Source organism: Candoia aspera, chromosome 4, assembly GCF_035149785.1.
Source record: "Candoia aspera isolate rCanAsp1 chromosome 4, rCanAsp1.hap2, whole genome shotgun sequence".
Lineage (NCBI taxonomy): Eukaryota > Metazoa > Chordata > Lepidosauria > Squamata > Boidae > Candoia > Candoia aspera.
The window spans coordinates 75,574,629-75,600,685 of record NC_086156.1 but is presented as its reverse complement, the minus strand read 5'-3'; the positions used below and the strand labels follow the sequence as shown (position 1 = coordinate 75,600,685).

At 38.8% G+C, this 26,057-nt stretch overlaps 1 protein-coding gene across 4 annotated transcripts in view; it reads left to right on the top strand.

Annotated features, from left to right (window-relative positions):
- Window positions 1-8,515, top strand: part of CDC27 (cell division cycle 27) — a 34,976-nt gene extending 26,461 nt beyond the window's left edge. For all 4 annotated transcript variants that reach the window (XM_063300626.1, XM_063300624.1, XM_063300625.1 and 1 more), the window contains exons 15-19: window positions 2,131-2,248; window positions 2,365-2,493; window positions 3,700-3,774; window positions 4,976-5,156; window positions 7,166-8,515. In XM_063300626.1, the coding sequence (XP_063156696.1) occupies window positions 2,131-2,248; window positions 2,365-2,493; window positions 3,700-3,774; window positions 4,976-5,156; window positions 7,166-7,248 (586 nt within the window). In that variant the 3' untranslated portion in view covers window positions 7,249-8,515. The remainder of the gene's footprint in view (window positions 1-2,130; window positions 2,249-2,364; window positions 2,494-3,699; window positions 3,775-4,975; window positions 5,157-7,165) is intronic.
- Window positions 8,516-26,057: the final 17,542 nt, after the last annotated feature.

The following is a 26,057-nucleotide window of genomic DNA, read 5'->3' as shown; positions in this document are numbered from 1 at the left end:
TCTTCAATATCAACATGAAATCACTGGGGAGACTGTCAGAAAATGTAGGGCTGTTGGGACTGAGTGTGGTCAGTAAGAGTGAGTGGGGATAGGTATGTTTGCTGCCTTGAGTTATTTATAAAGGCGGGATATAAAATGAATAATAAATAATATAAATAATAAATAACATTGCAATTGCATTTTATTATCTCTTAATTTATGAGGAATTATGTAGGAAAGCTGCTGTAGGTACATTTCATATATAACCTTGGATATTTTGGCACACCTATCATATCAAGAAAAGTCTACACTGCAGCATATTTTTGTCAATAATGTATGAATCAGGCAGAATGTATTTCACATATCCAATATATATTGCTTTCTGAGTTATAAAAAAAGGCATTCTTGAAGCCTTTTCTTAGACAATAATGGGGAGACTATATCTGAACCAAGATTTGGTGCTGGAAGCATCTTATAAGGGCTTAACTCCTTAAGAGAGAAGTAGGATATTAATAGATTTGTATATAGATTCTGTTATTATAGCCTATCTCAGTAAAGAAATATTCAGTAAATGTCAGAACCCACGATCAAAGAACTGGTAGATCGTTTGATTGTGTTCTCTGCCATCAGAGTCAACGCGTGTCAAGCATCGGATGGGAGGGGGAGATTTGTTGAGAGTGGGAATGAATATGTTTCGTCTAATGATGATGTTCAAGGTTGTATCAGTTGGAGGTGGTCAGACTTGGAATGCTGGACTGTTGGTGGAAGGGGGGAAAGAATGTGGAGGGGGGTTCTGGCTTACCTGTTACCTGGCTTACCTTAATTAAGTAGTTTGCACGGGAACCTTTAGTTGTGGCTTTTTGCTTTCATTCTGTACACATCTACAAAAAATCTGAAATCTGCATTTTATATGAATGCATGAGTCAGGTCATTACTGAGTCAGTTGTGTCAGAACCTTACAGTAAAGACTTCCTGTGGAGTCTGTTTCCTGATCTGGTTGAAGGACTAACATCAATCTTGCAGGCCTGATTATCCTTTACCTCCCCTCCCTCCCAGTAAACAGGCAAGAGCCTGACTGAGTCTTTTCCAAATACTATCTGGATTTCCCAAGAGTTAAGCAGTGTTTCAACCCTCTTTGTTTATATAACGGCTTTTGCCCATTTCCTTCAAGGACATCTCCCTGATTCTCCAGAGGCAGGACTCTGTGTTCCTGTTAATGCACCCTAAGATGGTATTTGCTTTTTGAGCCATCACATCAACAAGGATATCCAGATCCTTTCCACATGTACTATTGTCCCCCATCCTGTACTGTGCTTCTCAGTTTTCCAATCCAGATGTAGAACGTAACATTTCTTCTGTTAAATTCTTCCTATAAATTTCAACCCACTACTCAAGACGGTCTAGAGAGCTTCCTGAATATACTCCCTTTTATCTAAAGTATTACCCACACTTCCCAGCTTCGTGTTATTTGCAAACTTAATAAGTGTCCTTTCAACTCCTTCATCCAAATCATTGTATAATCTACCCCATATTTTACCATTTTATTAAGGAGATATACCTATATCTGCAAAATTTCCCCTTTTGGTTATAAAGCATACAGTCCCTCCTGATTTATTTTTTCTAATTAAAAAAACAGGAAATTTGGGTTCTGCAATGTGCGGCACATAAAATAATATTGCTTGTTACAGTATTATTCTGTAACAAGGAAAAAGTAAATTAAGATGAGGACAGGGAGTCTCCTAAAGGCTAGAAAATTATAGATAGTGATGTTTCTGTATGTGATACTTGTATTTTTCACTTGATGTTTTACTTTGTGTCTGTATGTGTGTGTGAGAGAGAGAAATGTTTTTGTTGTATCACCACTTCGGTTTCTGTAAAACAAATAATTTGTTATGCTTTATAGTGGCAAATACATGGTTTGGCATATGGAGTTCAGACTGCACCCTAGTTTTGAATTTAAAATTTTGCCTCACCAGATTACCTTCCAGGAAACTGATGTTTTATAATTAGCCATGTCCATCATAGCAGCCATTTTGTGAGAGAAGTCACTAAGCGCTCTCAAATGTCCAAATGTGCCCATTTGCCCAAAAGTTTTGAGGGTTTCTCTTTGACCATTAGTAGTAATATTATACATTGTTTTTCCATTGCTAGGTATGGATTGGGGATGATCTACTACAAACAAGAGAAATTCAGCCTAGCAGAAATGCATTTCCAAAAAGCACTTCATATTAATCCTCAGAGTTCTGTCTTGTTGTGCCACATTGGAGTTGTAAGTAAATCACATCTCAAATACAACTATGTTATACAACAAAGTTCTTAGAAAATAAGAACACTGACCATCTTTATGTTGTATATACGTAGAAAATGCCCTTCCATTTTTTTCAGGTTCAGCATGCCCTGAAGAAATCTGAGAAGGCTTTGGATACACTGAACAAAGCCATTAACATTGATCCCAAGAACCCCCTCTGCAAATTCCACAGAGCCTCAGTATTATTTGCAAATGAAAAGTACAAGGTGAGTAATGAATTTGGAGGGAACTATACCTGAGTTTTTTGGAAAGCAACTGCTTTTTTTCTTTGAAAAAAACTGAATACTAGCCATATCCATTTAAGCCAGTTGCAAAATACATGCAGAACAACCCTAAATATATTTCACTAAGTTTAGTGAGATTTGTTCCACAGTAGATTCTTTGCAGTCTTAGATTTTGAGGACCCTGAGAAACCCTGTTTCTCTGCTGGTGATTCAAAACTGTGTTCCATTACTCCAGGAGTGCTGCTTGCTTGGTCAAAAGAAGCATTGCTCTGTATCATATTGACTTATGGCAAAACATTATTCCTAATCTGGAGAAAGGAAATAATGCTAAAGAGGTGCTAAAGAAAAAGCACAGTTTCATAGGGAGTGTTTTAAATCCATGCCATCAAAATATAATAAGATGATGAGAAAAAATTATATTTTATCCCACTAGGATTTTGGTCAGCTGACCAAGCACCTGAAACTTTTCCAGCAGTTCATTTGTTCTATCTTAGTTATAATCATGGCGACTCTCTGCTAGTTGTCACTCTTCATTTTTTTTAATATTCTTATACTTTCTTCTAGATTCACCTGCTTGATAGAGAAATGGAATATATTTTCCTCCTCCATTCATGACTTTCCTGAATTCCTTGGTCCCTTATGTGTTAAATTTTGGAGTGATCAATAGACTAAATTCTTGTTTTTTGTCTTTTCTAGACCCATTGTAACATTTCAAATTGTACAGGTAGTCCTTGCTTAGCAACCACAATAGGGACTGACAACTCTGTTGCTAAGTAGAAAAACATGTGACCATGACGGGCTTATGACCTTAGTTTCCCTTCGGTCGTTAAGCGGATTATCACAGTTGTTAAGTGAAACATCACATGACCATGACTTATGATTTTACTTGCAAAGTGAAGCACCCAAATGGTGATCACATGACCGCGGGACACTGATGATCATAAACATGAGGATTGATTGCAAAGCTTCTTTTTTTTCTCACCGTTGTAACTTCACTAAACGAGGCAGTTGATAAGCAAGGACTTCCTGTATACAACAAATATATTCGTCAAACAATTTTTAAAAATCAGACATAAATTAAAACTGACTTTATTGTATTGAAAAGACCACTTTTCTTTGGTGTATGTATTTAAGTTATACTGCTCCAGTCCCTTAGAAAAGCTACTCAGTTTTTTTCTTCCTTTTCAGTACGCTTTGCAAGAACTTGAAGAACTGAAGCAAATTGTTCCCAAAGAGTCTCTTGTTTACTTTTTGATAGGAAAGGTAAAAGCAATTTTGAGAATTACTTTCTGAATTGTTGCTGTAAAAAGAAAAAAGGTTAATGTCGGTAATAATGTTATGCAGTGCTCACCAATTGTACTGCACTGTGTTTCTGCAGTACTATCCATTGCTGTGAGCAACCAGGTCTCCTCCTGACTTTGAAGTCACCTCCCCACCCCACTTACAGTTGAGGAGAAAGTCTGGGAATGGTTTGACACCCATGCAACCAAGGACAGGGTGGTTGTGTAGGCTTGCTTTGGCACTGCTGTACAAAAGGAAAGGTTGGGAGGTGAGGTTGTCTGGAAGATTATAGCCATTCTTTTTTGGCTTGGGTCTACATATGGTAATAGGCAATTCCTGAGACAGCCTGATTCTCTCAAGCTGGAAGAACTTTTAAAATAAGCATTGGCATTTTAAACTGAGCACAGAAATAGACTAGAACACAGTGCTGTTGTTCAAGGACCTGTAGTGGGCCATGAGAACAACCTTAAGGAAGAGGAGAAAGAGCCACAGACAAAGCAGTGGTCAGGTCTCAGCCCAAAGCAGGAATGGAATTTGAGAAAGCATCTCAGATTGGACCTTCCCTAGTTCTCTTTACGATAAAGACAGGAAGGGGAGAGGCACATTCAGAATTGCAAGATTGTCACTCTAGCCCTGTAATAAAAGTAGTTTTAGTATTCATGATTTTGGTGTTCAGGTCTGGTCTACCTTGAAGGGCTGACAGAACCAGTGAGATATTTTTCCTACTTCAACCCCAGTTAGCAGTGCTGAAGCTCTGTTTTTGAATTAAATGTGATTTATGAATCATATTTAAAGGCTATCCCATATATAATGTGTATAGTGTTGTTCCCTATTTTGATGGGTTGGTGGGGAGCACAGCTTCATCCAGAATTGATTGAGGAGGAATTTGTAATCTCTTCTGCTACTGGGTACCAGTGTATAATATCAGTATTCCTCATTAAATATAGCAATCTCTCTCCATTTTTGGCATGTTTGATTTTTAAAATATTTTTATTGTTTATAAACTTTGAGGGAAATGGGTACCATTTAGAGGTATGACAGATGTCCTGGTAGCCATGACTTCTATAGATGATAAACAACCTACAAATAGTATCACTAGATATAAAATATATGAAATAAAATGTATCTTTAATTATTTATACTAAGTTGATATGAGTACACCTTTTGGGATTTTTTTGATTAGGTTTATAAAAAGCTGGGGCAGACCCATCTTGCACTGATGAATTTTTCCTGGGCAATGGACTTGGACCCCAAAGGCGCCAACAACCAGATCAAAGAGGCCATTGACAAGCGGTACCTACCCGATGATGAAGAGCCTGTAACACAAGAAGAACAGATCAGTGAATGCTGTCCATATGAGTCAGGTTGGTTTTTTCATTGGTTGTTTTATTTGTTCTCTTGAGGTAAACAGAGATACTTTCTATTTGGGTAATTTGAAAACACTGTCATAGCAACAGTCCCCTACTGCTGCTATTTTATACAGCAGAAACCCTAGTTTTGTGCAGGTTTCTTAGAATTTTAAAGAAGATATCTTTCCTTTTCTTATGGTCACTCTGTCTCATGACTAGAAATAGTTGAAAATGCTTCCTTATTTTTATCCAAGTTTGAAGAGAAGCCTTGAACTTTAAATATCCCCATCCCATACATAGCAGGCAAATTTCTTTGAATACTGTAACATTGTTTTTCTTGTCATTCTTCTCTTTGCCACTCTTAATTAAAATGGATGTAAAGTAATTATTTATTTAAGCAAACTATAAAAGGTAACGTTTCTTGAGTAAAGCTCAGTTCTTGGTGATTTCATGGACACTTCCATGAGGTTATCTCAGGAGTGTTACAGAAATGGTTGCCACTGGGATATTTTTTGACTTTCCAATCTAGCCTACAGCTCTGGTGTTTCTGGGGGTCTCCTCTCCATGTATTAATCAGGATCAGCTTTGTATAGCTTCTTGAGATCAGCCAAGTTTGGCTAGGTACAGCCATGTAGTTGGGCGTGCAAATTATAACATTGACATGAAATGAGGCTTTGGGCTACTAAAGGGACCTGATCCTTGCTTAATAGGAACCAAGCAAATAAGGTCAGCATCAGAACTGTCTGAAATATCAGAGTTTAATCTTCTAAAAGGAACTCCCATCTTAACAATTAAACACAATATTCAAACACAACACCACAAAGCTTGGAAACGTTAGAATCACCAGTGCTTCTGTTTTTTGAGATGGGGATGTGCAACTTATGTGAGCCTGATGGCTGCACCACGTTTTGTGTGGCCTGTTGAGGGTCTCATCTGAGACTGAGTGGGTTTGGTGAGGACCCACTTTGGAAAGAGGGTTGAGGGGTTTAAAGCATGAAATGGACTCCTTAAGATCTGCAAAGCTTAAAGTACCTGTTTGCTGCTTAAACTCTTTGACTTCAAAAATGCAAAATAAAAATAGTTCCTATTGTTTGGCTTTACTCACTCTGGAGGGATTCTGGTAGTACAAAAGGGATGATGGCAGACCATATGTGACTCCCAGACTATATTTCTTACATTTCAGTGTAAGAGGTATAGAAGAAAAACTGCAGTTGCTTGGCTTTCTTCCCTTGGTACATTAAAGGAACTATGAAAATCAGCTATGAATCAGGAACCACTAATTAGAATTTGACTTCTCTGATGTAGTATAGTGGCCAGAGTCTTGGTTTAGGGCAAGAAAAGCTCTGCTTCAAATTCCAATCTCAGTCTAATCCTACTTCCTAAATGTGCTGCTGTGAAGTTATATGAGGAGCGGGGAGAAAGAAGGAGGGGATTAAACTGTAATAAATTAACCACCCAGGTAGCCTTAAGCAAGAAACTTTGACTCAAGCTATTAGTTCCCCACCCCCCACCCACAAGGTACACATTGTGGGGATCATGAATCTAACCAGCTTTACAGGTTGGTTGCATAGATTATAACAAAAATAATATGTGGTGAAAATCTTTTACCATTCCTGTGCTGCATAAATGCTAAATGCCTGCTCCAATTACTAGTTATATCAAAGCTGTTCGAAAGACTGCATTATAGGATTGGACCTGAAGCTATCCATGTAGACTGAATTAGAGTAAGATCATCCCACTCAGACATGATTAGTACAGGTTCTATGGCTTTGCAGTTAACTTTGGGAATTTCATGGAACTTCGAGCCTTGAAAGAAAAGGGCATGTTAGCAAGGGAAAAAGCCAACATTTTGCATGCATGGTTATATGTTCTTCTTCAAGAACTGGGTTGGAACAATGTATAAATAAGATAGAAAAGTATAATGGAAAAATGGTCTTCCCATTATAGAATGCTGCCCTTTTAGCTTGTGAAATATGCAAATAATATAAAGAAATCTTATTTTTGTGCATTTTTTCTTTCAAAAGTTGGCACAGACGAGTCTCAGGCCAGTAGCATGACTGACGCGGATGACACACAGCTCCATGCAGTAGAAAGTGATGAATTTTAACTCCCAAGTGGATTCTGAGTTCGGATGTTTGACTGACTCATTCTGTTGGATTCTTCCTTTCCCTTCCTGCCACAGAGCCAGCATTGTTCTAATGCTCCACTGATACCCCAGGCGCATCATTCATCAGATTTTAATTAATACCGAATTAATGGCAGTGTATTTGGGGTCATAATTTCAGTCTGAATTATTGACTCCATCTTTGTAAACATGATTCTTCAAGGAGGAAATACTTTTTTTTAAATCTCCCTTTTGTTGACAAACCTATCATGGAAGATGAAATTTGCTATACCGGAACTGGGAGATGTGGGGAAGTAACTGATGAAGCAATTACTTGCTCTTTCCCCAGAAATGTGTCTTAGTTTGGCTCTTTCCTCTCCAAGAAGCAGAGACCTGCGCTTCTCCATTCCACACTCTTCAGAGATAATTGTGGAAGTACAGGACTGAAATGTGTTGAAGACATTTCTGAATATTATTTGAGTGTAAATTAAATGCCAGAGAATATAAATGACCTTAAAATGACTTTTTCTCTTGTGAACACATTACAGAAAATATAAAATCCAGTGTCCCTCCTTTAGATTTATCAACTTGCCAGGATAGAGACTTCCACAGAATACTTTAGTACTCCACCAAGAAGTTAACTTCATCAAGCTAACTTCCAAAGCATCAGTTGTTCGTATTTGTACACCATTCAACTCAATAACATGATGTTGCTCATCATGTGCTCCTTGCAATTGCATCTGACAGTTCAAAAAATCAAAATGCTGTTGCAGTTATTAACTCCTAGAAAAAAATAAATGTGTAGATTTGCAGTGTTGAAAAATGCAATGAAATAAATTCACAATAACAGAATGCCAAGATGACAATGGAAGCCTTAATCCAATCAAACCTTACAATGGTGGTGCATCCCCCATCTATTTACAGCAGTGTCCCCTTCAAAATTATTTTGTAAAGTGTTGTCTGAATGAACAGATGCAAAAAAAATTTGTGCAATTATCTGTCTTCTTTATTTTTTTGGTTTGGTTTTTTTTTAATCCTGTAAGTTTGAGTACTTCCTCTATAATGTCTTGTAGGAATATAGATCCCAGACGGCTATTTCGCTGAGGAAGGATGCTAGACTGTGTTAACGAAGCCAATTTTCTCCTCCTTTGTAGCATTCCTGCAACAGAGGTGGTTGGCCTTTGTGCAGTGACCATCAAGAAAGTGTATGATAACCTTACAGTTTTAAAGAGCAAATTATGCACAATAAAATGGTTTAAATTTCACAAAACTATATTGTGGTAAGTTTTTATGTATTTTAATTTTAGTATATTTTTACAAGGCCTTCGTTATACGTATTAATACAGAGTATTCTCTAAATGCCAGTTTTTTGGTATCTAAAATGCACCAATCATGTGCTAGAGGGGGTAACAGCAGAGCTGTAGAAACCTCAGGGCTTCTGAACTTTTTTTTTTTAAGGAATCACTACAACACACCCCAAACCCAGCTTACTGAAGGTTAAGATGCCATCTGGGGAATGATAATGGGAAAAAGAATGGAATGATTTGAATACCATCTTTTATTGAAAAATAAAACTTGTACTTCACTGTTATTTAAAAAATAAGATTCCTATCCCTATTTAACTGACATGCAAGTCCCATTCAACTACTGTAAGTGGGACAGACTTGAGTAAATATGTATTTTTCTACAAAGAGGTACAACACATCTCATGGCATCTACCACAGGTGTGATACCCAGAAAAAAGAAATTCAACAAGAGGGATATTTGCATGGATGATGTGAGGCATATTGGGAAAGACGACAGACTAAGTCAAGCAGCCTAGTAACACAAGCATATTCTGGGATTGTGCACTCTTATTATTTTTCTGCAGCATTTATGCTGCAATTAAATATATTAACTGGACCATATATTCATTGTATACTAGTAAGTTTCCTTCTGGAGAGAATTTCCTAAGTAATCGATAATCAGTTAATTCAGATAGTACTTAGATTCCAGAATTTAGCAGCATGGAAGAAGTCAGAAGTTATCCGGAATTCATTTCAGCTTGGACTCCCAAGAAACTGAGTAGATGATCTGGGGATGAACTCACCTGGCTCCTTCAGGAAATGAGGGCATGAGGGGTTGGATCTTGGCAGTTGTGGATAAGAGGGTATTATGTCTGCAACCTCAATGGAAGCAGTGGTGCACCCCTTCTTGAAGAGGCCCTCCTTGGATCCAGCAATCTTGACAGCTACTACCAAACCTTCCCTTTTTAGTTTCTGATACTGTGGTGGAACTCCTATTACAGACTACCCTAGGTGGAATGGATTATCCACATCCTTTTCAGTTAGGATTCAAACCTGTGCCTAGGACAGAAACCTTGGTTACCTTGATGGATTACCTGGTCCTGGTGGAATGCATCTTTCCTGGTCATTTTTTATACCTCATGGCTTTCAATACCTGTATCTTTCGTGACTGCCTTTGGCCCACTGCAGAAGAGTACTGTAATCCCCCATTCTTTCCTTTATGTTATTACCAGTTAGGTGATAATGGAGGAAAAACGGTCTAAAATGGTTACTAGCTTGGTGTATTGCAGGGTTCTTCTCTTCCTTATTATTTAATATCAACATGAAGCTGCTGGGGTAGGTCATCGGTTCAAAGTGTGGTAAGATCAATATGCTGATGATACATAAAACCACTGAGGATTGACTCAGGGAGGCAGTGAAAGTCCTTACTCTGGAGGTTGTTAGGACCTGCATGGGAAGAACCAGTCCAAGTTTGAAGCCCTGAAAGTCAGAGGTGCTGTTTTTCAGAAGCTATCTGGCATTATGCCTTCTCGAGAGAGAGAACTCTGGATGGGGAGATTGTAGTATTTATTTATCCAATTTATATGCCTGCCCATCTCAACAAGTGACACTGAGGCATGAACAGAATTAAAATAAAAACCATTACAAGCATTACAAACGTTAAAACACATAGCAGCTGAGAAATATCAAACCCAAGTCACTAGTACAACCAAGAAGCGGGTCCCTGCAGACTCTTGGGCCCCAGGTCTGAGATACTTCCAGGGAAAGAGGTATGACTTGGGGTCCTAAACTCATGGCTACTGCCAGAAAGGGAGGTGAAGGTTGTGGCATGGGGAGGTTTCGCCCAACTTTCCTGGTGTGCCATTTGCAACCCTTCCTGGAGTATGACACCCTGGCAACAGTTACATATGCCCTCATTACACCCAGATCAAGTACTGACATGGGGCTGTCTTTGAAGAGTAACTGGAAGTTGCATTAGATGCAGAATGTAGTAGTCCACCTATGGGCAGGTAATACCTGTCAGTGCAATATGACACCAGTTTTATGGGTGCGGCATTGGCTTTCAGTAGGCTTCCAAGCCTAGCATTAGCTGCTTCAGTTATCTATGTCTCTATAGGTTACAGCAAAGGTATTTCTCATCATTTGCTACATGGTCTTTCCAACTGAAAATAATGGGGACCAAACTGGGATCTTCTTCAAGCATAAGTATCCATGGGAGAGGCAAGGAGGAGCAAGTGATGAAGTCTGCATTATGACATAAAATCCACCCCTTGTCTACTTGCATGTGACATCAAAAGCAGTGTGTGTGTGTGTGTGTGTGTGTGCGGGCACACACACACACACGTCATAATGTTATGATGCATTTTTCATCATTTTAGCATTGTCATGGCTAGCTGTGAATGCCTATGTCTCCAGGGTAAATGTGTGGTCAAGGCCTGGCTCAAGAGGAAGAAAGTTGTGATTCTGGCAAATTTCCATAACAAGCAGAACCTTCCCAAGGTGTAATTCTCACCTTGCCTAGAGTATTCAAGAAGCTCCAAGGTGTTCTTGTGACAGAATGTGGCTTCTCAGAAGAGTAAACAGGAAAAGGGACAGGATCTTGGCTTAGGAAATGCAATGACATGTGATGTCACTAGATTGGAAGCTGCCCTGTTTCTTTCTAATATCCCCAGATCTCCTGATCTTGAATTATGGTATGTAATGTGCAGTACCTTCAGCAAAGGATCGTTACCTTGTCGTGGTGCTGGAGCTTGAGCACCTCAATGATGCCATGAGCTAAACCTTGAAGGGCCACCCAAGATGGGAAGGTTGTGACAGAGAGGTCAGACTAAATGCGATCCCTGGGGAAGGTAATGGCAACCCACCCCAGTATTCTTGCCGTGAAAACTAAATGGATCAGTACAACCAGAGATATGTCAGTATACCATCGGAAGATGAGACCCCCAGGTCAGAAGATGGTCAAAATGCTACTGGGGAGGAACAGAGGATGAGTTCAACTAGCCCCAGATGTGATGACGCAGCTAGCTCAAAGCCGAAAGGACGGCTAGCGGCCGATGGTGCTGGTGGTGAATGGCAAATCCGATGTTCTAAGGATCAACACACCGTTGGAACCTGGAATGTAAGATCTATGAGCCAGGGCAAATTGGATATGGTTATTGGTGAGATGTCAAGATAAAAGATAGACATTTTGGGCGTCAGTGAACTGAAATGGACTGGAATGGGCCACTTCACATCAGATGACCACCAGATCTACTACTGTGGACAAGAGGACCGCAGAAGAAATGGAGTAGCCTTCATAATTAATAATAAAGTGGCTAAAGCAGTGCTTGGATACAATCCAAAAAACGACAGAATGATCTCGATTTGAATTCAGGGCAAGCCATCTAACATCACAGTGATCCAAATATATGCCCCAACCACAGATGCTGAAGAAGCTGAAGTAGAGCAGTTCTATGAGGATCTGCAGCACCTACTGGACAACATGCCTAAAAGAGATGTTATTTTCATCACGGGAGACTGGAATGCTAAGGTGGGGAGTCAAATGTCACCTGGAATTACAGGTAAGCACAAAACTGGGAGAACAAAACGAAGCAGGACATAGGCTGATAGAATTTTCCCAAGACAACTCAATGTGCATAACAAACACTCTCTTCCAACAACCTAAGAGACGGCTTTATACATGGACTTCCCCAGATGGACAACACCGAAATCAAATTGACTACATCCTTTGCAGCCAAAGGTGGCAGACATCTATACAGTCGGTAAAAACAAGACCTGGAGCTGACTGTAGTTCAGATCACGAACTTCTTCTTGCACAATTTAGGATCAGACTAAAGAGATTAGGGAAGACCCACAGATCAGCTAGATATGAGCTCACTAATATTCCTAAGGAATATGCAGTGGAGGTGAAGAATCGATTTAAGGGACTGGACTTAGTAGATAGGGTCCCGGCGGGTTTCCGGTGAAGGAGTATGGTGGCTGGTTGAGCCTTGTAACAGCTCGGAAAAATTAATATCTACCATGCGGAGGTTGAGAGTTCTGCAGAGTTGGAGAGAGACAGGCAGAACTTGTAGGCAGCGCTAGAAAAGGAGCACTGCCGGCGAAAGACTCCAGCGGCTTCGGAGCGGCAGGCGAAAGCTTTGCTTTCTATTTCAATATTTCACTTTGGCCGCAACAACAAAGCAGCCAGGAAGCCTGGAGGCACATCTGTAGAACCCGCGTGAGTAGCCTAGCTATCTAGGCAATTCTGCAGCCCCCTTCATCTCTAGTAAAAGAAACAACATCTTTTGACTACAAAAGTGAAAAAGAAGAAACTTTCTAAGTGGAGGGGGAAAAAAAACTTTTCTATACTTTGGAGACAAAAAAACTTTACTGCCAGTCCTCACTCAAAAGGAACTGAATTAATTAATTAATTTCTACCGCCATATTGGACTATATTGCAGATGTTTATAAGATTATTTTGACTTGTATGCTCTGTATGTTTTGATATAAATATTATACATTGCTTTATATAGATAAATATAACATTAGGTGTAGTGATTAAGATAGGTAAATAAAGATTTCTATAAGAACAAAATGAACAGAAGGAGACAGAATAGGAGAGGCTCAGAAACTGGGGAAGGAGAATGGTTGAAAGCTATGTTTGAAGATTTTACACAAAAAGAATTCAAAATATTACTCAAAATTTAACGCAACTATTAGAGGAGAAAATAGATGGCTTTGAAAAAAAGGTTAGATCATAAGTTAGAGACAATGGACAAAAGAATAAAAGCAGACATTCAAGAGGTAAAAGAAAGAGTGGAGAAATTAGAAGTAGAAAATGATATAGAATTAGACCGATTAACTGTGTTAGAGTTAAAAGAAAAAGAACATTGTGTTAGACTTAGAGGTGTACCTGAAAAAAAAGAGGCAGAAATAAGAGAAATAGTGGTTCAAATGCTTGCAAGTTTAATTGAATGGGAGGAAGAAAAGCTAGAAGAAGATATAGAAAAAATATTCAGAGTTAATTCGAAATATGCAAAAATTAACCGGAAACCAAGAGATATAATAATTGAATTTGCGAGGAAGAAGACCAAAGAATTGATAATACAGGCCTCCTGGGGGAAGAAAATTAATATCGAAGGAGAGGAGATTATGATACTGAAAGACATACCACTGAGAATATTAAAAAAAAGAAGAGATTATTTCTTTCTCACTGAAGTCCTTAAACGAAATAAAATCCCCTTTAGGTGGGAAGTATTGGAAGGAGTGAATGTCACATTCCAGCAACAAAGATATAAATTGAATACTATTTTTAAGGCTCAGGAATTTCTCAGAAAATATAAGAAAGATTTAGAATCAGAAACAGATAGAAGGGAAAGGCCAGAAAGTAAAGAAAGTAAAGTGAAACGTTTAAATATAGAGGAACAAAGTGCAGAGGAACTAGCTTCAAGTTCTAAAGAATTTGCAATACTCCTTTCCAATGAGTGAATTAAAATGCCTTTCCTGGAATATAAATGGAGCCAATACCCCAGCTAAAAGGAAAAAAGTATTTCACTATTTATACAAATTAAAACAAGATATAATATGTCTTCAAGAAACTCATATTGCAAAAAAAGATAGTAAATATCTGGTAAATAACAAATTAGGAAATGAATTTATAGCAGCAAATGAAAAAAAAATGGAATTGCAAGATATGTAAAGCCCCATCTAAATCCTAAATTAATAAGTCTTGATAAAAATGGGAGATATTTAATAATAGAATTAGAACTACAAAACTCTAAAGCAATATTGGTTGGAGTATATGCCCCTAATGATAATCAGAATAAATTCTATCAAAATTTATTAAATGAACTTTCCAAATTATCTTATAACAATTGGATTATGATGGGAGATTGGAACGGAGTTACCTTACCAATTATTGACAGAAAATCTGAACAACAAATAAAAAAAATCAAGGAAAATTGCCCCAATCTTTTTTTGATATGTCAGAAAATTTGGCTATTGTAGATGCCTGGAGATATAAAAACGGTAGGGCTAGAGATTATACATTTTATTCAGACAGATTCAAATCGTTCTCCAGGATCAATATGATATGGGTATCTAAAAATTTGGCAAATAAAATTTTAAATGTATCAATTCTCCCCCGATCCTTCTCAGACCATAATCCAGTTCAATTGGCTATAAAATTCCACCCAAAAAGTTATAGGTGGAGATTAAATTAAACTTTGTTGAGAAATAAAGAACTTGTAGAAGATTGCCAAAAGAAATTAAAAGAATTCTTTGAATGGAACTTAAATAATGGAGTGAGTATTGGGACAGTATGGGATACTAGCAAGGCATATATGAGAGGATATTTTATGTATTTAAATAGTTGCTTAAAGAGGAAAACAGAACAAAAAATTCAAACAGTTCTTGATCAAATTAAGATAAAAGAAAAAAATCTTCAAATAAGACCATCAGATGAAGGTATAAACCATCAAATAAAAATTTTACAGCAGCAATTAAAAATACTTACAACAGATGAAATTGAAAGAAAATTGAGATATATTAAACAAAGAAATTTTGAATATGCTAATAAAGCTGGAAAATGGCTAGCAAACAAATTAAGAAAAGTAAAGGAAAAAAATTATTACTAAAATTCGAGAAAATGGGAAAGAATTAGTTGACAATGAAACAATTAAAAAGGCATTTCATAATTTCTTTACAAATCTATATAAGAAACAAATTTCAACTGATAAAAATTGAGAACTATTTATTAAAACAAAATTTAAAGAAATTAACTAAAGACCAAAAAGCATTAATTAATAATCCCATCACAACCTAGGAAATTATAGAGGCAATTAGAAAATTGAAAATAGGCAAAGTTCCAGGTCCAGACAGATTTTCAGCAGGTTATTATAAATATTTTCAAGATCAAATTTTGTTACCACTTAAAGATTTAATGAATGCAATTCTGTTAAGAAATCCAATACCAAAATCTTGGTCAGAGGCAAATATCATAGTAATCCCAAAAGAAAAACAAGACCCGTCACTATGCAAAAATTATAGACCTATTTCGTTATTAAACAATGACTATAAAATATTTACTTTAATTTTAACTGAAAGACTAAAAACAATACTTCAAGAAATAATTAATTATGACCAAAATGGTTTTTTACCCCAAAGATACATAAAAAACAATATAAGGACGGTTTTAAATATAATAGAGTATGCTCAATTTCATAATGAAAAACAGATTATGTTGTTATTTTTAGATGCTGAAAAAGCTTTTGACAACCTAAATTGGAATTTTATGTTTAAGACTTTAGAATTGGTGGATTTTGGCGATATATTTATAAAAGCAATAAAATCAATTTATACATTTCAAAAAGCCAAAATTGTGATCAATGAAGAGATAACACAAGAATGTCAAATAGAAAAAGGAACAAGGCAAGGCTGTCTGCTATCTCCTTTATTATTTATATTGGTATTGGAGGTTCTAACAGAAGCTATCAGAAAGGATCGTCGAATTGAAGGGATAAAGATTTAAACAAGAAACATATAAATTAAGAGCCTTTGCGGATGATTTAGTTATTACTTTGCAAAACCCATTAATATCAATTGATTACTTATTAAAGACACTACAAGAATATGGAGAATTAGCTGGTTTTAAAATAAATAATCAAAAAACGAAGATGATAAATTTAAATATGCCACAAAATAATCAGAATGTATTAGAAATTAAATCAGGATTTAATAGTGTTAAAAAAGTTAGATATCTAGGGATAGAGATTTCAGCCAATACTAGTGATTTATTCCAAAATAATTATGTTAAAATATGGAAGGAAATTAAACAAGATTTATTGAGGTGGGAAAAATTAAATTTATCACTTATGGAATGAATCTCTGCAATTAAGATGAATATTCTGCCGAAGATGCTATTTTTATTTCAAACTATTCCAATATTTATAACTGATAAAAAATTTAAATTATGGCAAAGAGATCTTTTAAAATTTATTTGCCAAGGGAAAAGACCAGGAATTAAATTTAAATTACTACAAGAAGATAAGGAAAGAGGAGGCTTGGGTCTTCCTGATTTCAGGCTATATTATGAGGCATGTGGTCTATTATGGTTAAAAGAATGGATCACCCTACAAGATCATAAATTACTAAATTTAGAAGGGCATGATTTAAAATTTGGATGGCACTGCTTCTTATGGTATAACAAGTTGAAAGTAAATAAAACATTTAACAATCATTGTATTAGATCGTCTATTCTTAAAATTTGGGAAAAATATAAATCTATTCTAACATCAACAATACCACTATGGATTTCCCCACAAGAAGCTTTTGTAAGGTGAGAAACAATAGGAAACCATAAGTGGCTAAAATATTCAGATTTAATAAAATTTGAAGGGACCAAATTTACAATGAAAACAAGAGAAGAACTGGAAAATGAAGGATATTTATGTCAATGGTTTACATATATTCAATTAAAAGAACAATTTAAAATAGATGCCAAAAGTTACAAATTTACAAAAAAACTATCTTGGTGGGATGAACAAATCTATGCTAATAATGACCACATGATCTCTAAAATATATAAAATGTTATTACAAATGAGAATACTAAATGTACAAATTAAGCAATGTATGAATAAATGGGAGAAAAATTTTGGATACAATATTGAATACGATGTTTGGGAAAGAATGTGGACTAAGGGATTAAAATTTACATTAAATTATAATTTAAAATAAAATTTTTATACAATGATGTACATGTGGCATACTACCCCTGAAAAATTATCGAAAATGTTTCGAAATACGTCAAATGTTTGTTGGAAATGTAAAAAAGAAATTGGAACTTTATACCATATGTGGTGGACCTGTAAAAAAGCAAAAAAAAAAAAGGTCATCTATACATAATATAATTTGTAAAATGTTGGCAGTTAATATTGATAAATTACCAGAACTCTATTTATTGGGCTTTATGAACAAAGATTTGGAAAAAAAACTATGGAAAACTTCTACTGTATTTGATTACTTCGGCCCGAATTCTCTACACTGCAAAGTGGAATGAAGAATTAATCCCATCTGTGGAAGAATGGATACTTAAATCCCTAAACTTGGCACAAATGGCAAAACTAACGGACCAACTAAACGATAAAAATATGGAAGATTTTCAAAAGGACTGGACACCTTTTTTTAAATATGTGGAATGCACTCAAAAAGTTAATATGAATATATAGTATGTAAATAGCAAATTACTTTAATTGTTTAATCTCTTATTAGAATTAATGAAGGCAATTTAGAGAATTAAGGAAAAAAATAACACGCTAGGATACTAAGCTGTACCGTCTAGAAAGTTGGAAACCCTAATCTTTCTATTTATTTATTTATTTTTCATTTTACCCCCCCTTTTTATTTTTTATTTATTCATTTATTTATTCATTCATTTTTTCTTTTTTTCTTTTTCCTCTCTCTTCTTCTCTTTTTTGTATTGCAAGATATTATTGTTTGTATGTAATTTTATGTTTATTTAAATGAATTAATAAAGATTCTGGAGTAGATAGGGTCCCGGAAGAACTATGGACAGAAGCGCGCAACGTTGTTCAGGAGGCGGCAACAAAACACATCCCAAAGAAAGAGAAAACCAAGAAGGCAAAATGGCTGTCTGCTGAGACTCTAGAAGTAGCCCAAGAAAGAAGGAAAGCAAAAGGCAACAGTGATAGGGGGAGATATGCCCAATTAAATGCAAAATTCCAGAGGTTAGCCAGAAGAGATAAGGAATTATTTTTAAACAAGCAATGTGTGGAAGTGGAAGAAGACAATAGAATAGGAAGGACAAGAGACCTCTTCCAGACAATTAGAAACATCAGAGGTAAATTCCAGGCAAAAATGGGTATGATCAAAAACAAAGATGGCAAGGACCTAACAGAAGACGAAGAGATCAAGAAAAGGTGGCAAGAATATACAGAAGACCTGTATAGGAAGGATAACAATATCAGGGATAGCTTTGACGGTGTGGTCAGTGAGCTAGAGCCAGACATCCTGAAGAGTGAGGTTGAATGGGCCTTAAGAAGCATTGCTAATAACAAGGCAGCAGGAGACGACGGCATCCCAGCTGAACTGTTCAAAATCTTGCAAGATGATGCTGTCAAGGTAATGCATGCTATATGCCAGCAAATTTGGAAAACACAAGAATGGCCATCAGACTGGAAAAAATCAACTTATATCCCCATACCAAAAAAGGGATACACTAAAGAATGTTCAAACTATCAAACAGTGGCACTCATTTCACATGCCAGTAAGGTAATGCTCAAGATCCTGCAAGGTAGACTTCAACAATTCATGGAGCGAGAATTGCCAGATGTACAAGCTGGGTTTAGAAAAGGCAGAGGAACTAGGGACCAAATTGCCAATATCCGCTGGATAATGGAAAAAGCCAGGGAGTTTCAGAAAAACATCTATTTCTGTTTTATTGACTATTCTAAAGCGTTTGACTGTGTGGACCTTAACAAATTGTGGCAAGTTCTTAGTGGTATGGGGATACCAAGCCATCTTGTCTGCCTCCTGAGGAATCTGTATAACGACCAAGTAGCAACAGTAAGAACAGACCATGGAACAACGGACTGGTTTAAGATTGGGAAAGGAGTTCGGCAGGGCTGTATACTCTCACCCTACTTATTCAACTTGTACGCAGAACACATCATGCGACAGGCTGGGCTTGAGGAATCCAAGGCTGGAGTTAAAATCACTGGAAGAAGCGTTAACTATCTCAGATATGCAGATGATACCACTTTGATGGCTGAAAGTGAAGAGGAACTGAGGAGCCTTATGATGAAGGTGAAAGAAGAAAGTGCAAAAGGTATAGCTTGCAGCTATACCTCAAAAAAACCAAGATTATGGCAACCAGCTTGATTGATAACTGGCAAATAGAGGGAGAAAATGTAGAAGCAGTGAAACACTTTGTATTTCTAGGTGTGAAGATTACTGCAGATGCTGACTGCAGTCAGGAAATCGGAAGACGCTTAATCCTTGGGAGAAGAGCAATGACAAATCTCGATAAAATAGTTAAGAGCAGAGACATCACGTTGACAACAAAGATCCGCATAGTTAAAGCAATGGTGTTCCCCGTAGTAACATATGGCTGCGAGAGCTGGACCATAAGGAAGGCTGAGAGAAGGAAGATAGATGCTTTGGAACTGTGGTGTTGGAGGAAAATTCTGAGAGTGCCTTGGACTGCAAGAAGATCAAACCAGTCCATCCTCCAGGAAATAAAGCCAGACTGCTCACTTGAGGGAATGATATTAAAGGCAAAACTGAAATACTTTGGCCACATAATGAGAAGACAGGACACCCTGGAGAAGATGCTGATGCTAGGGAGAGTGGAGGGCAAAAGGAAGAGGGGCCAACCAAGGGCAAGGTGGATGGATGATATTCTAGAGGTGACGGACTCGTCCCTGGGGGAGCTGGGGGTGTTGACGACCGACCGGAAGCTCTGGCGTGGGCTGGTCCATGAAGTCACGAAGAGTCGGAAGCGACTAAATGAATAAACAACAACAATGTGCAGTACAGAATTTTACAACCTAAGCTCAATTTTTTAAAAGTGGGAAGAGGTATACTTTTGGCACTTATGAAAAGAAGATTGGAAGTATGTCAATTATGCATGCTGAAATTTCAGAGGACTGGCTGTGCAGGATAGCTTGGTAGAATTTCCTTGTGATCAACATGATCAGAAATCTATGACATTGTATGAGAGATGAATAATTATCTTAAGGCAAGATAAAATAAGGATGTGTACCTTTGCAATCTTGTTTTTCTAAGAGTGGCAATCTGGTGAAACAGTATAGCTAGAATTGCACTAGGACTCTGATATGTTGAGGAATTAGGCCATTCATTAACCAGGTTCACCCACTGCCCTAAGCTATAATATGGTTTGTTTGGTTTTGGCTTAAGGTATTGTGTAGACCCAGCCAATTGTGTTTCATTCAATAAACTATACTTAAAGCAATCTTGACTCCTTTAATTTCTAAGTTCAAGGAATGTTTCTGATGGATGAAAACAATGTTTCAGTAATATGCTGCATGTAGCTGTTCCACTTGTTCTTACTATTAGGCCTAACTGTAGCTATAAGACGATCACTGCAGGCAGCTACTTTTGAATGCCCTGGAAGAACATTTGAGTAGTTAGCTGCTTAACTGGTTTTGTTTTAAACTGTTTTACTGCCAGGGAGGAGAACGAGATGCTTGTGGGATTTTTCTGCCTCAGCTGCCCCAATCCCTGACCTATGGGTACTATACGTGAGCATCTGCTATTGGGTGTGTATGTGCGTGCATGCACGGTGGGGCAAGGTACATCATGACACAGACCCTGTCCCAGTGACCCTGCTACTGGGACGCAAGTATAAAAGGCCAGGACTTGGACTGTGATGTCACAATGCATGATCTCTGCTTTTTAGCTCAGAGAAAAACACAAATTAGCAGCCCTTCAAAGGTGAAGACAAAAGAGCACATAAAATTCCGATATATCGTGGCCACTGCTGTTGCTGACTCCACTCCACTCAACCCTTCACTAAAAAAAACCGTAAGTCCGCTACTGATGTGATTACATACTTTACTTCTGTCTCATGTATTGGGTTTATCTTCCAGAAAGAAGCTTATTTCTGTTACTTTAATGCATTTATATCCTGCTTTACCTCCAAAAGCTCAGCTGGCACAGCGAGTCTTCCTTCCAATTTTTTTTTCATAACAATTTTGCAAAGTATGTTAGTTCACAACACTTTCTATCTGTTCTGAGTTCATCCAATGAGCTTTATGGCCTGAGGGAATTTGAACTGTGGATTCCCACATCCAACAGTCTAACGACTGTATCATATATATGCAATCTGTTCATTTCCACACACATAACCAGCATTGTTGGATTTTGCCACTCATCATTCTGAGGTGAACAACTGTATTACTAAGGTCAGTGCTATCTAATTTCTCCTTATTTTTGGTTTCTGTCTATTTAGAAACCTGGGTTATTGGCTTGAAGATTTAAATAAATTAAAGGAACAGCAAATTGGAGCAGGGCAAAGTGTTTCAATTATTGTTGCATTCATTCTTTATCTCAGCAGTTATAGGAACACTTCAAGATGCATAGCAAAACATCATAACACCAAGTAGCATCATTTTGAATATTTGCAGCTTTGCTTCCAAATAGACAATATTTTGTATTTCTCCATTGCACTCAAAGCATTTGATACCTTGAAGTGCCAGTTCAAGAAATAATAGCTACATATTTCCATTTATATATGACATTGATCCGTCAGTTGTATTAAACTTTAATGATGTTTGTTTGGTATTGCCTCTAATAGAACAGAATATAGATAGCTCAGGGTTGAACTGTGGAGTCCTTGGTGCTCTCTGAGCTTGGTTGTTTGCTTGCAGACGTTTCATTACCCAACGAGGTAACATCATCAGTGCTAGTGAATGTGGGGTTTGCTCCCTGTTTATATACAGTAGCTTGCTTTGCCAGGGTTTCAGAAAATTTCCTGGACAGATAACAGCAGGGTTTTAAGTGATTTTCAGAATCCCTCTGTAACAAAATAGCCCCAACTGAGGAGTCAGAAGCATCAGCTTGGACCACAAAGGGGCGTTCAGGATCAGGGTGCTGTAGAATAGGCTCAGCAGTGAAAAGGGTTTTCAACTTCTCAAATGCTGCCTGGCATTCAGGTGTCCAATTCAGCACAGCCCCAGGGTGTTTTACTTTGCGTGTCTCCCCCAAGCCCTTGGTACAGAGTAAATCAGTGAGGGGCAAGGCAATCTCAGCAAACCCCTGGATAAATTGGCGATAATAATTACTGAACCCTAGCAAACTTTGTAATTGCCTCCGGGTGCGGGGACGTTCCCAACTTAGAATCACCTGAATTTTTGCAGGGTCCATTTCTATACCCTTGTCAGACACTCGATAGCCCAGATAGTCAAGTTGGGTTTTGTGAAATTCACATTTGGAAAGTTTGGCATAGAGTTTGGCATCTCTAAGTTTGCATAACACCTGTTTGAGGAGGCGTTCGTGTTCCTCCTCGGTTTCAGTGTAAATGAGAACATCATCTAAATAAACCAGGACCCCTTTAAACAAATGATCATGTAAAACTTCATTAATCAACTGCATGAAGACTCTGGGTGCCCCTGCTAACCCAAAAGGGAGGACTTTGTACTGAAACGATCGTAGTGGGCAATTAAAAGCAGTTTTCCACTTATCCCCAGCTTTTATGCGAATGTGGAAATAGGCTTCACGAAGATCGAGCTTGGAGAAAATCTTGCCCTTTGACAAATGAGCTAACATGTCCTTCATGAGAGGGAGAGGGTATTTGTTGACAATAGAGATGGAATTTAACTCTTGATAGTCCGTACAGAGTCGAAACGTGCCATCTTTCTTTTCCCGGAATAACACAGGGGCCCCAACTGGGGAATTAACAGGTTCAATAAACCCCCTTGACAGATTTTTGTCAACAAAGTCCTGTAATGCCTCAAGCTCCTTCTGAGTCATCGGATAAATTTTTGGCTTGGGCAATTGAGCATTAGGGACTAACTCTATTGCACAGTCAGTTTTCCGGTGGGGGGGGGGGTAACTGATCTGCTTCCATCTCCCCAAAAACATCAGCAAATTCTTGGTATTGAGCAGGCAAGCCTTCTAATTGTGGTAAGTCAGGGCGTGGTGTGGCAATTGCTGCCCTTCCAACCCCTGCATCATCTCTGCTGTAGGAGCTTGGTAAAATCCATCTGTAAAAGTCACAGTTCTGTGCTCCCAGTTTATATATGGGCTTCGATAGGTCAACCATGGGATCCCCAGGATTACCAAGGGATTGCCAACGGGTGCTACCACGAATTTCAAAGTCTCACGGTGACTGCCCATTTGCATTGCCACAGTTCCAGTGAAATGGGTTGCTGCCGCCCCCCCCCCCCATTGAGCCATCCAACTGTGTGAAGATCAAAGGATGCTGGAGGGGGAAACGAGGTAGCTCCAAAGCCGCAACCAGATCAGGGTGGATTAAACACCTGGAACACTCAGAGTCAACTAAAGCCCATACCTCTGTAGTTTTTGTGCGGGAACCCAATTTCACCTTTACTGCTAAAGTGGGACAGTCAGCACTCACCATAGCATCTTTGCGTCCGTCCTCTTCCACCTGCCTGGCAGTGCCCTTCATGGCAGGTGGCTGGCATTTCCCGCCGGCTCCTTGGAGTCATCTTCAGCCTCCCCCAAGAAGTATAGTACTTCTTCAGCATTGGCTGTCCCTTTGGCTGCTGTCATCCGCCGCGAGGCGAGGTGCGATTTGGCCGGCGGCTTCCCAGCTTGATCTCCAGCCTTGGCTTTTGGGCAATCAGCTGCCCGATGGCCCTCTTTTCCGCATTGAAGACACTGACCCCTCGCATAGCGCTGCTCTCTCTCCTCATCCCAGGCTCTATAGCTTGGCTGGGCAGCAGTCGCAGCACTTCAGGGTCCCCTTATGGTGGCGGGAGGTTTTTCAGATTTTCTGGTTTGCATGAAGGTATGCTGAGCATGCTCAGCCTTTCCTGCCAGGCAGATCCAGTCGTACAATGACTCTGGGTCGTCTCTACACAACGCCCACTGTAGGACGTCCCAGTTAAGTCCCTCTTTAAAATGTTCTATTAGAGTTGACTGAGACCAGTCAGGGATTTTCCCAGCTAGAGCCTTAAACTCTAGGGCGTAATCAGCTATGGACATTTGGCCCTGGGTAAGATCCTTCAGCGCCTTCTTAGCTCTTGCCTTGGCCAGAGGATCTTCAAAATGCAGCTTTAACGCCCACATGAAATCATCGAAATAATCAAGTGCAGGGGAGTCAGCCTTACTTAATTGAACATACCAGTCAGCCGTGCAACCCTTCAACTTGGTGGCAATGGCAGTTATTTTAGGCTCTTTGGGAAGCATGCTCCAAACTGCCTCATATAACTTTTAGTATTAGTTAAAAAGAAAGATAACTTTTTTGGATCCCCATCAAATTTGACAGAGAAGTCTCTCACCCCCACTCCGGTTGGAGTGGAACCGGCAGCCACTTGAGTGGTTGGGCCCCAGGTTACAGTAGCTTTCCCTTTTCGGGGTGGGGTCACTGGTGATCGAACCCTGCGGGGTGGAGATTCATCCTGGAGCCATCTCCGGCCCTGCTCCGCCGGCGGTCTGGATGGGAGGATGAGGGATGGTTGCTGGAAGCTGGGATCTCCTCCGCGCCTTCCCTGCCCCTCCAGTGACAAAGAGAAGTTTCTTAGCATGTACTCTATCGATTCTATTTTGGCTTCCATCACTCCTAGTCTCTCAGGGGTTTGAGAGTCCTCCCTCCCTCGCGTGTCTGGTTTTCTCTCTATTGACATTGTAGTAGATTCTTTGTCTGGGGTTAGCGGGAACCGATACTTCCAGGATGCCCCCAACATCCCTGGTTGGGGTTCCCCTACTTCATCCAAGGTGATCAACTCTGCAAACGATTTGCTGGGTGCCGGTTGCTTTGGCTCTTCCCCATCGTCAGATTCCTCCGCATCAGAATTGGAACTTGATTCATCCCGGGAGTCTGAAGGTTCTGGGGTGAGGTTCAGTTCTCCGCTCTTGACCGTCGACTCAGGCATCAAACTAGCCGTCTCCTCAAGTCCCCCAGTCGTGAGCTTGGACTCGGCCATCGTTAACTATTTTCCCGCGCAAGAAACTGATCTTGGTAGGAGCTAACGGTACAACTTTGGAGATTCTCAGCTTTATGTAATGATTGCCTATTCTAAAACACTATCAGACTCATGAGTAGGAATTCAAAGATATCTGATTTATTAAAGAATAGTATGCAGGATCACAGAGAAAGCTGAGAATGATTAAAGCACGCCAAATTCAAACTGAAAAACCCTCGGTGCAAATGAAACCCCTCCCCCCGTAGAATCTTCTCAAGTTCACCATCCCAGGTGCTCCTAACGGTTTCTGATGGTCTGCGGGAAAAGGCCTTGAACAGATAACATAATTCCAAACACATTCCATTGTACTGATTCCATATACAGAGCTTGGTACAAGGTCTCACAGCAGCTCCCTCCCAAACAGAAATGCGCATCAGTGCCATGGCATGTGAAACGTTACGATGTATAAACTACATTGAATCAGTGAACATGACACCAGGATGGATGCACTCCCTCCATCCAGCTCCCGCCAGAGATCATCCATAAGTGCAACCAGTGCGGTCTCCATCCCATATTCTGGCCTGAAACCTGACTAAAAGGGGTTCAGATAATCCGTTTCTTCCAGAATCCTCTGGAGCTGCAACGCAACCACTTTCTCAACCACCTTTCCCAAAAAGGGTAGGCGGGAAACAGGGCGAAAATTGCCCAGTATAGTAGGGTCCAGGGATGGCTTCTTGAGACTTTGCTTTTAAAATTCATTACTTTGATTTAGATCTCCAAGATGAGAGTATCTCAGTGAAAGACAAGCAAAATTAATGAAAAAGCTCAGTGACTTTTTAATATTGTATTTGTTAAGGCCTCTATCATTGATTAAATGGAATAATGTTAATATAGCTGGCAATATGTCTTAAACGCAT